Here is a 13,201-nt window from a genome sequence, read left to right on the forward strand (position 1 = left end):
ATACTCGTGAACGGGTGCTGCTTGTAGCGACTGGTCTGCTCTAATCACTATGACTGATTTCCTCTTATTAATTGTTTAACCAGTTGGTTATGTATTCAATATTTTTTCTTTTTGAGTATTTAATTGAATTAGTGCTAATTGGTGGTTTGTATTCACACACTTAAACTTAAAAATGTAAAGTAATAATAAAATTATTTAAAAGAGCAACACGCAAGTTTCTTGCTCGTTCTTCTTGTGATGAGACAGCTTTCCGAACGAGCGGTAGATTAAAAAAAAATGTAATGACTATTCAAAAGTGCTTCAGTGTAAGTTTATTTGAATAAATGATTTTCTATTCTATTCTATTCTAATTTAGAATTGGATACTAATAATATTTTTTATTACTAGTTAATTATTATGGTTTGACCATAGACTATTTATATTAACGACTAAAAAGCGATGCGTTATATAATAGCTTACTTGATAATATTATTACGAGTATTTTTTACTACCTAATATTGGGCGGTAAACATATCGGATTACCACGGAAAAGTCTTTTCCTTATTCAGGTTATATAGTCTATGCAATGTACAAATAACTTGGCTTTCTATTGGTAAAAGAATTTTCAAAATCAGTTTAGTAGATCCAGATATTACACTCTGCAACTGCACAAACTTATTAAACTAACAAACTCTTTATAATATTAGTATGCGTTATTTTCAGATAATATTCCAACAAATCCGTGTCAACCAAGTCCTTGTGGACCCAACAGTCAATGCAGAGAGATCAATCAACAAGCTGTGTGTTCTTGTCTCTCTGAATATCGCGGCACGCCACCTTCCTGCCGCCCAGAATGTGTTTCTAGTTCTGACTGTCCACTTAATAAAGCTTGTAGCAATCAAAAATGTATCAATCCCTGTCAAGGAACCTGTGGCGTAGGTGCTAAATGTCAAGTTATCAACCATAATCCTCTCTGTTCCTGTCCTACAGGATTAACTGGTGATCCATTTACTAGATGTTTAGAAATGCGTAAGTTACTTAATAATTATGATACGATAATAAAAGTAATAGTAATGTCATGACAGTAACTACTATTACTACATAGACAGTATATACATTTTGTGTTTCAGCTATTATAAATTCGCCGCCAGTAAATCCGTGCCTTCCTTCGCCCTGTGGACCTAATTCGATTTGCCAGCCAAACCATGGTGAAATTCCAACATGTCAATGTTTATCAGAATATATCGGTGTACCCCCTAATTGTCGTCCAGAATGTATTGCCAATAGCGATTGCGCACCTCAAATGGCTTGTATAAATAGAAAATGTCAAAATCCTTGTACAAAAGCATGTGGTACGAATGCTGAATGTCGGGTAGTAAGTCACACTCCAATGTGTATATGCCCCACTGGTTTTACTGGTGACGCATCGGTGCAATGTACACAAAGTACAATCATGCAGATGGAATCTTTATCTCCATGTACACCATCACCATGTGGTGCAAATGCAGAATGTCGTGAACAATTTGGAGCTGGTGCTTGCATATGTGTGAACGGTTACTTCGGTAACCCATATGAAGGATGTCATCCAGAGTGTTTAGTAAACTCAGATTGTCTTAGTACTAAAGCATGTATCAGAAATAAATGTATAGATCCCTGTCCAGGAACTTGTGCAGCCTTTGCTGATTGTGTCGTTGTTAATCATTCACCCTTATGTACGTGTCAAAATGGATATACTGGAGATCCATTCAGACAATGTAATAGAAAATGTAAGTTCCGTTGATTAAACTTTTAGTTCGTGAATTGTTATCATAGTACAAAATGGGTAGTAGTTAATAAATGTATTTATTTATACAGCGCAAGAAATTGAGAAAGTAACTCCATGTACACCTTCGCCGTGTGGTCCAAATAGCCAATGTCGTGTATCAAATGGGCAAAGTGTATGTTCTTGTGCGCTTGAATATAAAGGTTCTCCTCCAAATTGTAGACCTGAGTGTGTAGTAAGCTCTGAATGTCCAACAGACAAAGCTTGCCAAAATAAAAAATGTGTAACTCCATGTCCAGGACCATGTGGCCTTTTTGCTGACTGTAGGGTTATCAATCACAGTCCAATATGCACATGTCAAAATAGATATACAGGAGATCCATTTTCAAGATGCTATGTTATACAATCAGGTATAGTTTTTGTAAATTATAATTTATTATACATATTTGTTTTTTCACGGAATTGTACGTAAAAAAGATTGTACATTAAGTATGAAACTGTTTAGCATCATAGTTATCAGCAACACTTATTATTATTCTTTTTTAATTTATAATTACTATCTTTCACATTATAGACTAATAATATAGTACTATATTGATCAGAAAAAAAAATGTTATTTAATTCAAATATATTTTATTTGCAGCTCCATTAATTAACTTCTCCCCTGAAACTGACCCCTGCATACCATCGCCTTGTGGTCCAAATTCGCAATGTCAAAATCTTCGGGGAATTCCATCATGCTCATGTCTTCCAACTTTTGAGGGTAGTCCTCCAAATTGTAGGCCTGAATGCTCCATTAATGAAGATTGCGCTAGTAATTTGGCCTGCATTAATCAAAAATGCAGAGATCCCTGCCCTGGTTCATGTGGTGTTAACGCTAACTGCCAAGTCCTGAACCATATTTCAGTATGTATATGCATAGAAAGTTACACGGGCAATGCATTTACACAATGTACTCCTATTCCTCCAATAGGTATGTAGTGATTTTTTTTAAAATCCTTTTATGCTTTTCTAGAATGTTCAATAATGTTATTGATATAATTTTTAATTTTCAGAACATGAGGATCCCTGTAATCCGTCCCCTTGTGGTACAAACGCAGAATGTTTTGATGGAAAATGTAACTGTATTGCGGAATTCCAAGGTGACCCGTATGTTGGATGTCGACCAGAGTGCGTACAGAGTTCTGAATGCGACCGCACTAAAGCATGTATAAAGAATAAATGCAGAGATCCTTGTCCCGGTACATGTGCATCTAGTGCAGTTTGTAATGTGATTAATCACATACCTATGTGTAGTTGTCCTGAGCGAATGACTGGCAATGCTTTTATAGACTGCAGACCAATTATAGGTACAACATTTAATATACAACATTATAAATATTATTTATTAGGTACTACCACAATTTTTATAAGTAATATTAAATGAACTATTTCAGAATCAATTTCGGTAAATCCTTGTCAACCCTCACCGTGTGGTCCCAATAGTCAGTGTCGAAAAGTAAACGGTCAAGCTGCATGTTCATGTGCTCCAAATTACATAGGGGCACCCCCTACTTGCCGTCCTGAATGTACCATAAGCTCTGAATGCTCATTAAACCACGCATGCAGTAATCAACATTGTGTAGATCCTTGTGTCGGTTCATGCGGCGTAAATTCAGAGTGTAAAGTAGTAAACCATAATCCCATATGTACTTGTCCAACAATATATACAGGAGATCCATTTTCAAGATGCTTCAAACTTCGTAAGTACCATATTCTATAACATAATTTATATTGTTAACCGAGTCTTAACATGGATAATTTTATGGTAAATAAAGGTCTCTCGACGTTTCGACTAGGTAGCACTAGCCGTGGTGCCAGCAGTTTTTTCTACTACCATCACTAGATTATCTAACGAAAGCACTCACGGTATACGTACACTTACTGATTGATGATACCGAACTTTGTCTGAACTTATTTATTGATAACGTGCTCTTTGAGCTATTGAATGTTTTGTTTGGCCAACATGGTTGTCACTTACTTCTAATAGTCGAGGGAGGTACCTTTATTTACCGTAAAATGATACGTGTTAAGACCCAGTTGACAGTAACATAATGTGTATTAAACACGAAAGTTTAAAAATAACTGTTTCTATAACATGTATTATATCGTATGTAACTAATGTGTTATTTGTTTGTTCTTTAACTACAGCGGAAATATTATCAGAACCTGTGAATCCATGCACACCTTCTCCATGTGGCCCTAATTCGCTTTGTAGAGAAATTAATAATGTACCCTCTTGTACATGTTTACAAGGCTATGTTGGACAGTCTCCTAATTGTAGACCTGAATGCGTAAGCAATGAAGAATGTTCGACACATATGTCTTGTGTAAATATGAAATGTAAAAATCCTTGCGAAAGTGCCTGTGCTCCAAATGCAGAGTGCAAAGTCGTTAGTCACTCACCAATTTGCCTGTGTCCTGTCGGATTTACTGGAGACCCGTTATTCAATTGTATTCAAGTACCGATTTATTCGGAGTCCATTACTACACCATGCTCACCTTCTCCGTGTGGAGTAAATGCAATATGTAAAGAGAGAAATAATGCAGGATCATGTATATGCATCGAGAACTATATTGGAAATCCATATGAAGGCTGTCGACCAGAATGTGTAGTAAATACTGATTGTCGCTCTAATATGGCGTGTATCAGTAATAAGTGTGCAGATCCATGTCCTGGAAGCTGTGGTAACTATGCTGATTGCCAAGCAGTGAATCATGTACCTTTATGTACTTGTAAGACTGGATACACAGGAGATCCATTTAGATACTGCGTCTATCAAGGTAGATTCAGTTAATACTATATATTTAAAAAATATTTATATTAGAATGACAATTCCATATTTACTTTATGATTTCAGAATCATCACCACCAGAAGCAGTTGATATTTGCTATCCATCACCATGTGGCCCTAATAGTCAGTGTAAAGAAATTAATAAGCAAGCTGTGTGTTCCTGTCTTCCGGAGTACATAGGGTCTCCGCCTAACTGTCGCCCAGAATGTGTTGTGAGCTCTGAATGTTCACAAAACAAAGCTTGTGTTGATAACAAATGTATTAATCCATGTCCCAAACCATGTGGTCAAAATACTAATTGCAAAGTCGTCAATCACAGTCCAATCTGTTCATGCAATCCATCATACACTGGCGATCCTTTCACCATTTGCACTCTAGTCAGAAGTAAGTACATGTCATACATTTCTAACTAGAGTTTCTACACGGAGTTCTTAAAATCTCTTATCGTTTTTATTGCAATTAATTAATCACATAAGAAAGATAAAAGAAATGTATTACCAATGAGGTAATGAGGTGGTCAGCCACCATAGAAGTATTTTTTTTAGTTTATCATAATATTAATTTTTTAAAAAATTATTAAATCCTTGTAATCCATCTACCTCATTGGTAATACATTTCTTTTATCTTTATCTTATCTTTGGGTGTCCTATTCATGTTTTGTTGAGATAAAGTGAAAGTGAATATTTTTTTTAAACCTTTAGACATTTCTCAGCCATAATATTTCATTATCTATATTTTCAGTGGAATCACCTCCGGATGTTAATAATCCCTGTCTGCCTTCTCCGTGTGGCCCTAATGCGGAATGCCGTAATATTGGAAATAACCCATCTTGTTCTTGTTTACCTACTTTTATGGGTAGTCCACCAAACTGTAGACCGGAATGTACTATACATTCTGATTGTGCTAGTGATCGTGCTTGTATAAATTCAAGATGTCAAGATCCTTGCCCAGGTGCCTGCGGGTTATCAGCTACATGCACTGTACTTAATCATATACCAATTTGTACCTGTATAGAAGGATATACAGGTGATCCATTTACCAGCTGTATATTAAAACCTTTAGAAGGTAAGTTGTTGGTACCAGTATAATAATAATAATGTGTTACATAGAATTAAATGCAGAATTTTAATCGTATTTAATTTTTGTTTCAGTTGAGCCCTCAGTCGTAGATGCTTGTGCTAATATACGCTGTGGTGCAAATGCAGAATGTTTTAATGGCCAATGTCAATGCTTACCTGAATATCGAGGTGATCCATACTTCAATTGTCGTCCAGAATGCATATTCAGTACAGAATGTGATGAAACCAAAGCTTGTGTACAAAGAAAATGTGTCGATCCGTGTATTAACGCATGCGGTCAGAATGCTGTTTGTCAAGTAGTGAACCATATTCCAATGTGTAGTTGTCAAAACGGATTTACTGGAAACGCTTTTGTAATATGCAACCCAATTAGAGGTAGGATATTATTTTATTTTGCTATATTCGACGTCGTTTATCATTTTGTCTATATTTATTTTTGTCGATCTTGAAATGTCAATATACTTGATTAATTAACTATCATATATTAATGCTTTTATTGTTCTAATAGCGTCTCCTACTGGAAATCCATGTAGTGCTGCAATCTGTGGACCAAACAGTCAATGCCGAGAGATTAATAATCAAGCTGTTTGTTCGTGCTTGCCAACGTATTTGGGTATACCACCGGCCTGCAGACCAGAATGTGTCAGTAGTGCAGAATGTCCACAAAACAAAGCCTGCACAAATCAGAAATGTGTAAATCCTTGTATTGGAGCATGCGGCCTGAAAGCTATGTGTGAAGTAATTAATCATAATCCAATATGTTCCTGCCCACCGACTCACTCTGGTGACCCATTTGTGGAATGTACCTTCATAACAAGTAAGAAATAATACAATTTTCATAAAATTTACCAAATTCTAAAATAAAATAACAATTTATCAATTCTAAAATAAATCGACAAAATAAAATTATTTTACATTTATTTAGGAATTAGGTACTGTTGTATTTTTGCTAAATCTGAATACTCTCAAAAAATTACAAATATAATCCTACAAAATCTAAATAACCCAATACGTTAATATTAGTGAGACACACTTATCGAATTGTTTCAGGTGCCCCTCCTGTAATAACAAATCCATGTCAACCATCACCTTGTGGTCCCAATTCCATTTGTCAAGATGTAGGTGGCACTCCATCGTGCACCTGCATGCCTGAATATAGAGGACAACCACCATATTGTAAACCTGAATGCATAAGTAATAGTGAATGCCCAATTCATTTGGCCTGTACGAATCAAAAATGTAAAGATCCGTGTACCAGGGCATGTGGTACTAACGCCGAGTGTCGTGTAGTTAGTCATTCCGCCATGTGTCTATGTCCACAAGGCTATGTTGGGGACCCATTCACGCAATGTCTTTTGCAAACACCGACAGAAATTTTAACACCATGTTCACCGTCTCCTTGCGGTCCTAATGCTATTTGTAAAGAACAGAATAGAGTGGGATCATGTATTTGTAATGATGGATATTTTGGCAATCCATATGAAGGTTGCCGTCCAGAATGTGTAACTGATTCTGACTGCTCAGGAAACCAAGCTTGTATACGAAATAAGTGTCAGGATCCATGTCCAGGAACCTGTGGAATAAATGCTGAATGTACTACCATAAATCACTCACCATCGTGCACTTGTTTTACTGGGTATACAGGTGATGCATTTAGACGCTGCAATCCAATACCACGTAAGTATACTTTTGGAAATATTAATATTATTATGTAATTATAATTACATAATAATATTAATATTTACTTTAATAAATAATTTAAATATATTTATACGTATGTATATTATTTATTTTTAGCACAACATACTCCAATAAACGTTTGTAATCCAAGTCCATGTGGTCCAAATAGCCAATGCAGAGTAGTAAATGAACAAGCTGTATGCAGCTGTCTGACCAACTTCGTTGGTCAACCACCTTCATGTAAATCGGAATGCTTGTTAAATTCTGACTGTGCTTCGGAAAAGGCTTGTGTAAATCAAAAATGCATCAATCCATGTATCAAAACGTGTGGTATGCAATCTGAATGCAGAGTATTCAATCATAATCCCATATGCAGCTGTAGATCAGGATTTACAGGAGATCCATTTACAAGATGCTATCCTAAACCAGGTAATGTGAATGACGCCTAATATATTGCTATTATTGATATTTTTTGATTTCAATGTATTTTAAACAATAAATATATTTCTTTTTTAGAACCACTACCGATAATGAATGAAGAAAGTGATCCATGCGTTCCATCCCCGTGTGGCTCAAATGCTATTTGTCGTAACTTTGGAGATCAACCATCTTGTTCTTGTACTCCTGGTTATTTTGGAAGTCCTCCTAATTGTAGACCGGAATGTATAACAAATCAAGATTGTATCAGTTCTCTCGCCTGTATTAGAGAAAAATGCACAGATCCATGTCCCGGCTCTTGTGGATTAAATGCTCAGTGTAAAGTGATAAATCATGTTTCCATTTGTACATGCAATGAGGGCTTTAAGGGTGATCCATTCAATGCATGTACATTCAAGCCAGCGGAAGGTATTTATCTATGACATATGTATATTCTAAACTTACTAAAGATAGACTCAGTACTGAATAATAATAATAACAAAGGTTATTATGTATAAAAATAAGTGATAGAAATATTTAAAAATTTTAGTTAGATATATAGAAAAAATACATACAAATCACTCAGACTCAAACCCGCGGTAGTAGTAGTAGTAGAAGTAGCGCTACGTTTATGGCTATTGTACTCTTTGTATTACAATTATATATTATATTCGTAGTACAGTGAAGATATTTTCTTCTTTAACTGACAAAGTAAATAACAAAGGTAGTGTTGAAGTAAATAAAGAAATGAAGAAAATCTTGTATCTAATTTCATTTAATGAAAATATCTTTTCAGAATCAACTCTTATTGATGCATGTAATCCATCACCCTGTGGTCCTAATGCGGATTGTAACAACGGTGTATGCAAATGTTTAGCGGAATATCAAGGCGATCCATATATAGGTTGTCGACCTGAATGTACAGTTAGTACTGACTGCTTGAAAAACCAAATATGTGTGAAGAAAAAATGTACAAATCCCTGTCCTGATACCTGTGGTGCCAATGCAATTTGCGAAGTTATAAATCATATTCCTATGTGTAGTTGCCCTTCAGGATATACTGGCAATTCTTTTGTGTCTTGCAACGCTGTGCTTGGTAAGAAAAATATTGTTTAATATTTAACAAGTTATTTTTTTCATATAGACAGAAAAACGAATAATATATTCATTATTTCCATTTTAGTTCCTCAGCCAACAAATCCTTGTAATCCAAGCCCATGTGGCCCAAACAGCCAATGTCGAGAGATGAACAATGTTGCTGTGTGTTCATGCGTTCCAGGCTATTTAGGAAATCCACCAACTTGTCGACTGGAATGCACTACCAGCGCAGAGTGTTCTTTAAATAAAGCCTGTAACAATTATAAATGCGTAAACCCTTGTAATGGTGCTTGTGGTATTGGTGCGCTTTGTGAAGTGGTGAATCATAATCCTATATGTTCATGTCCTAATGAATATACAGGAGATCCGTTTAGAAGATGTATTTTACGACGTAAGTATAAGAAATACACACCTACATTTATAGAATAAATTTAATAGTAAAAACAATAACTGTAAGTTGCCATGTAAATAGAAAATAACGAAGTGTATGTATTTGATTTCAGCTCAAATGCTGCCGCAAGTAAATCCTTGTTTACCCTCTCCTTGTGGTCCAAATTCTGTGTGCCAAACTTTAAACGATTCACCATCATGTACCTGTATGCCAGAATTCATAGGAGTCCCTCCGAATTGTCGTCCTGAATGCACAAGTAATAGTGAATGTGCAAACCATATGGCTTGCATAAATAATAAATGTGGCGATCCTTGCATAGGCGCTTGTGGTTCAATGGCACAGTGTCGCGTAGTCAGTCATACACCTAATTGTGTGTGCCTACAGGGGTACGTAGGAGATCCATTTGTGGCATGCAGTGCACAAGAAATAAATATACTATCGGAACGACCAACTCCATGCACACCATCACCTTGTGGAAGCAACGCGTTATGTAAAGAAAGAAATAATGTCGGTTCATGTATATGCTTCCCTGGATACTTTGGAAATCCATATGAAGGATGCCGACCTGAATGCAGTGTTAATACTGATTGTCCCTCTGATAGGGTTTGTCAACAAAATAAATGTCAAGATCCTTGTCCTGGCACTTGCGGCAATAATGCTCAGTGCCTATCTATAAATCACGCACCAATTTGTTCATGTATTCCTGGATATACAGGAAATCCTTTCGAAAACTGTTTCATTCAACGTAAGTTATAATTTTAATTTATCTATGTAAATAAAGTTCAGTATTAGATTTTTATTGTTATAAAAATGTTTGGTAGATACTTATGTCACTATTGGTATTGTATTGCTACTTTATTATTACAGAAAATGAATCGCCATCAAACCCTTGTTCACCATCGCCATGTGGACCAAATAGTGCTTGTAAAGTTGTAAACGAACAAGCGGTTTGTAGCTGTAGGCCTGAGTTTCGTGGTTCACCGCCAAACTGCAGACCCGAGTGCGTCGTCAGTGCTGAGTGCCCAATGAACAAAGCATGTATATCTCAGAAATGCAACGATCCTTGTGAAAAACAATGTGGGCAAAATGCTAAATGCCAAGTTATCAACCATAGCCCAATTTGTACTTGTATAGAACGCTTCACTGGAGATCCATTTAGCAGATGCTATCCATTAATATTAGAAGTCCCATCACAAACTCCCACAGATCCATGCGTTCCATCTCCTTGTGGTCCCTTTAGCGAATGTAGAGATATCGGCGGCATTCCTTCTTGTTCATGCCAACAGAATTATATCGGTGCTCCACCTGGTTGTCGTCCTGAATGTACTATAAATTCTGACTGCTCAAGTAACTTAGCTTGTATAAATAAAAAATGTAAGGATCCGTGTCCAGGGTCATGCGGATTAAATGCGCAGTGTGTAGTAAACAAAAATGTACCGGTCTGCTCATGTTTGGACAATTACATTGGAGACGCATTTACTGAATGTAAATTGCAAGGTAATTATATTTTACATACATTTGTTTATCTGTATATATACCGTTATGTAAATATAACCATGGTAATTAGTAAGAACAAGTATACATTTTCAAAGGGTGTCATATATATGTATATATATATAATATATAATATGATTTTGTTATTCGATTAATTTCGCGAAAGCAAAACCATAAGATAAGTACAAATAAACCTTATACGTATGTGTTTTGCTTATTAAAACATTATAAACGCCAAACGTCGTTTTTTTAATTTTAATATATTTATTATAAATATATTTAATTATTTTATTTACAGTAATCCATGATGAAGTAGATCCCTGCAATCCAACGCCATGTGGTGCTAATGCTTTATGTAGTGACGGGAAATGCTCATGTCTACCGGAGTATCAAGGAAATCCTTACTTAGAATGTCGTCCTGAATGTGTTCTTAGTTCAGATTGCCCTCAAGACAAAGCATGCCAACGAAACAAATGTGTGAATCCTTGCAACGTTGGTGTGTGTGCTTCTAACGCATTTTGTGAAGTCATTAATCATATACCTATGTGCCGATGTCCTGAAAGGATGTCTGGAAATGCCTTTGTGCAATGCGTTCCTATTGAAGGTAAATAACAATTCATGCTTTTTATTTTTAAGTAATTGTTTACATGAAGTAAAACAGTTTATCATGGTAGGGGTTTTGCAATTGGTGATGTGTATAATAACGGGTAATTTTCATTTTGTCTAGTATATTTTTTCCCCGCACATAGCTGCCACTGTCGATGTAATACAGTGACGAATACGGCGTGTGAAGTGCCATAGGCTCGAAGCTGCAACATGTAAGAAAATCTAAACTGCTTCATTTTCTGTACACTGTCACAACTGTTGTCCTAGTTGGGGAAGTCAAAGTCAACTATTGACGCAACACATACTCATGTTTCACTGAATATATTGTAATCTAACGTGGCAGGGGTCGAGAATTCGCTGTCTCACGGATGAATTTTTGGTTTTTTATGTTTTTTAGGTTGTGTAATTTTTTATTAAAAATACATATTTAATTTTCAGTTGAAAAACCTCAGCCATGCCAGCCAAGTCCATGTGGACCTAATAGTCAATGTCGAGATGTAAGTGGGCAAGCAGTATGCTCGTGTTTAACTGGTTTTATTGGAATACCACCTTCTTGTAGACCTGAGTGTATAGTAAATACTGATTGCCCACCAAGTGAAGCTTGTACCAACAGAAAATGCGTTAATCCATGTCAAGGAGCCTGTGGTGTAGAAGCTAAATGTCAAGTCATGAATCATAATCCTATTTGTTCCTGTCCATCTTCATATACTGGCAATCCATTTGTTAGATGCGTCTTCCAAGAATTTACACCTGAACCCAGCGATCCCTGCACACCATCACCTTGTGGACCTAATTCTATATGCAAAGATACTTTAGGATCTCCTTCTTGTTCTTGCATGACTGGTTTCATAGGAAAACCACCGTATTGTAAACCAGAATGCATAAGTAATTCTGAATGTCCTCTAAACAAAGCATGTATTAATACTAAATGTATCGATCCTTGTATAGGATCATGCGGTACATATGCGGAATGTCATGTAATTAGCCATTCTCCGTCATGTTCTTGTCAAGCAGACTACACAGGAAACCCATTTATAGAATGCCATAAACAGGACATACAATATGACACGGTGACGCCTTGCCAACCATCGCCTTGTGGCGCGAATGCTATTTGTAAAGAATTTAACGGTGCTGGATCTTGTACATGTTTGTCTGGTTATCAAGGTAATCCATATGAAGGCTGTCGACCAGAATGTTTAATAAGTACAGATTGTCCGTCTAATAAAGCATGTGTTCAGAATAAATGTCAAGATCCCTGTCCAGGAGCTTGTGCTCCGAACGCTTTCTGTATTGTTATCAATCATGCTCCATCATGTTCCTGCGGTCGAGGTTTCACTGGAGATCCAACCCGTTATTGTACACCTGAACGTAAGTAAAGATATGCTTAAATATAATTATTATATATGAATGTTTGAATTTTTAACTATTTTTTACTTTGAATTTAATATAATTTACAGAGATCCAAAACACGCCCTTGAATGTCTGTCAACCATCTCCATGTGGACCAAATAGTAAATGCCAGGAAGTAAATAAACAAGCTGTATGTTCCTGTGCTCCAAATTATATTGGATCTCCACCCGGTTGTCGTTCAGAATGCATCATAAGCAATGAATGCCCAAAAGATAAAGCCTGTATAAATCAGAGGTGTGAAAATCCCTGTAATGATGCTTGTGGAATTAACTCCGAATGTAGAATTATAAACCATAATCCAATTTGTATATGCAAACAACAATATACTGGTGATCCATTCACCAGATGTATTCCGATAACACGTAAGTTTTATAAATCGAATATATTACATAGATGAAAAATCCGTTTATCTGAATTAAGATTTGTTTACAGATATCATTTCAGATGAGTC

The 13,201-nt window shown here is 36.1% G+C and overlaps 1 protein-coding gene across 1 annotated transcript in view; it reads left to right on the plus strand.

The window, feature by feature from the left end:
- LOC131848470 (uncharacterized) overlaps positions 1–13,201 on the plus strand; it is a 95,139-nt gene that overhangs the window by 54,406 nt on the left and 27,532 nt on the right. The window contains exons 69-89 of the mRNA XM_059198347.1: positions 703–1,008; positions 1,110–1,745; positions 1,834–2,151; positions 2,385–2,714; positions 2,797–3,090; positions 3,178–3,483; positions 3,932–4,564; positions 4,642–4,959; positions 5,317–5,640; positions 5,727–6,029; positions 6,163–6,471; positions 6,705–7,331; positions 7,452–7,763; positions 7,851–8,180; positions 8,548–8,847; positions 8,935–9,240; positions 9,353–9,985; positions 10,108–10,737; positions 11,033–11,338; positions 11,779–12,708; positions 12,798–13,112. Coding sequence (XP_059054330.1) covers positions 703–1,008; positions 1,110–1,745; positions 1,834–2,151; positions 2,385–2,714; positions 2,797–3,090; positions 3,178–3,483; positions 3,932–4,564; positions 4,642–4,959; positions 5,317–5,640; positions 5,727–6,029; positions 6,163–6,471; positions 6,705–7,331; positions 7,452–7,763; positions 7,851–8,180; positions 8,548–8,847; positions 8,935–9,240; positions 9,353–9,985; positions 10,108–10,737; positions 11,033–11,338; positions 11,779–12,708; positions 12,798–13,112 — 8,766 coding nt within the window. The remainder of the gene's footprint in view (positions 1–702; positions 1,009–1,109; positions 1,746–1,833; positions 2,152–2,384; positions 2,715–2,796; positions 3,091–3,177; positions 3,484–3,931; positions 4,565–4,641; positions 4,960–5,316; positions 5,641–5,726; positions 6,030–6,162; positions 6,472–6,704; positions 7,332–7,451; positions 7,764–7,850; positions 8,181–8,547; positions 8,848–8,934; positions 9,241–9,352; positions 9,986–10,107; positions 10,738–11,032; positions 11,339–11,778; positions 12,709–12,797; positions 13,113–13,201) is intronic.

This window comes from Achroia grisella, unplaced genomic scaffold (assembly GCF_030625045.1).
Source record: "Achroia grisella isolate CSIRO2021 unplaced genomic scaffold, CSIRO_AGI_Agris_v1 utg558, whole genome shotgun sequence".
NCBI classification, from domain to species: Eukaryota; Metazoa; Arthropoda; class Insecta; order Lepidoptera; family Pyralidae; genus Achroia; species Achroia grisella.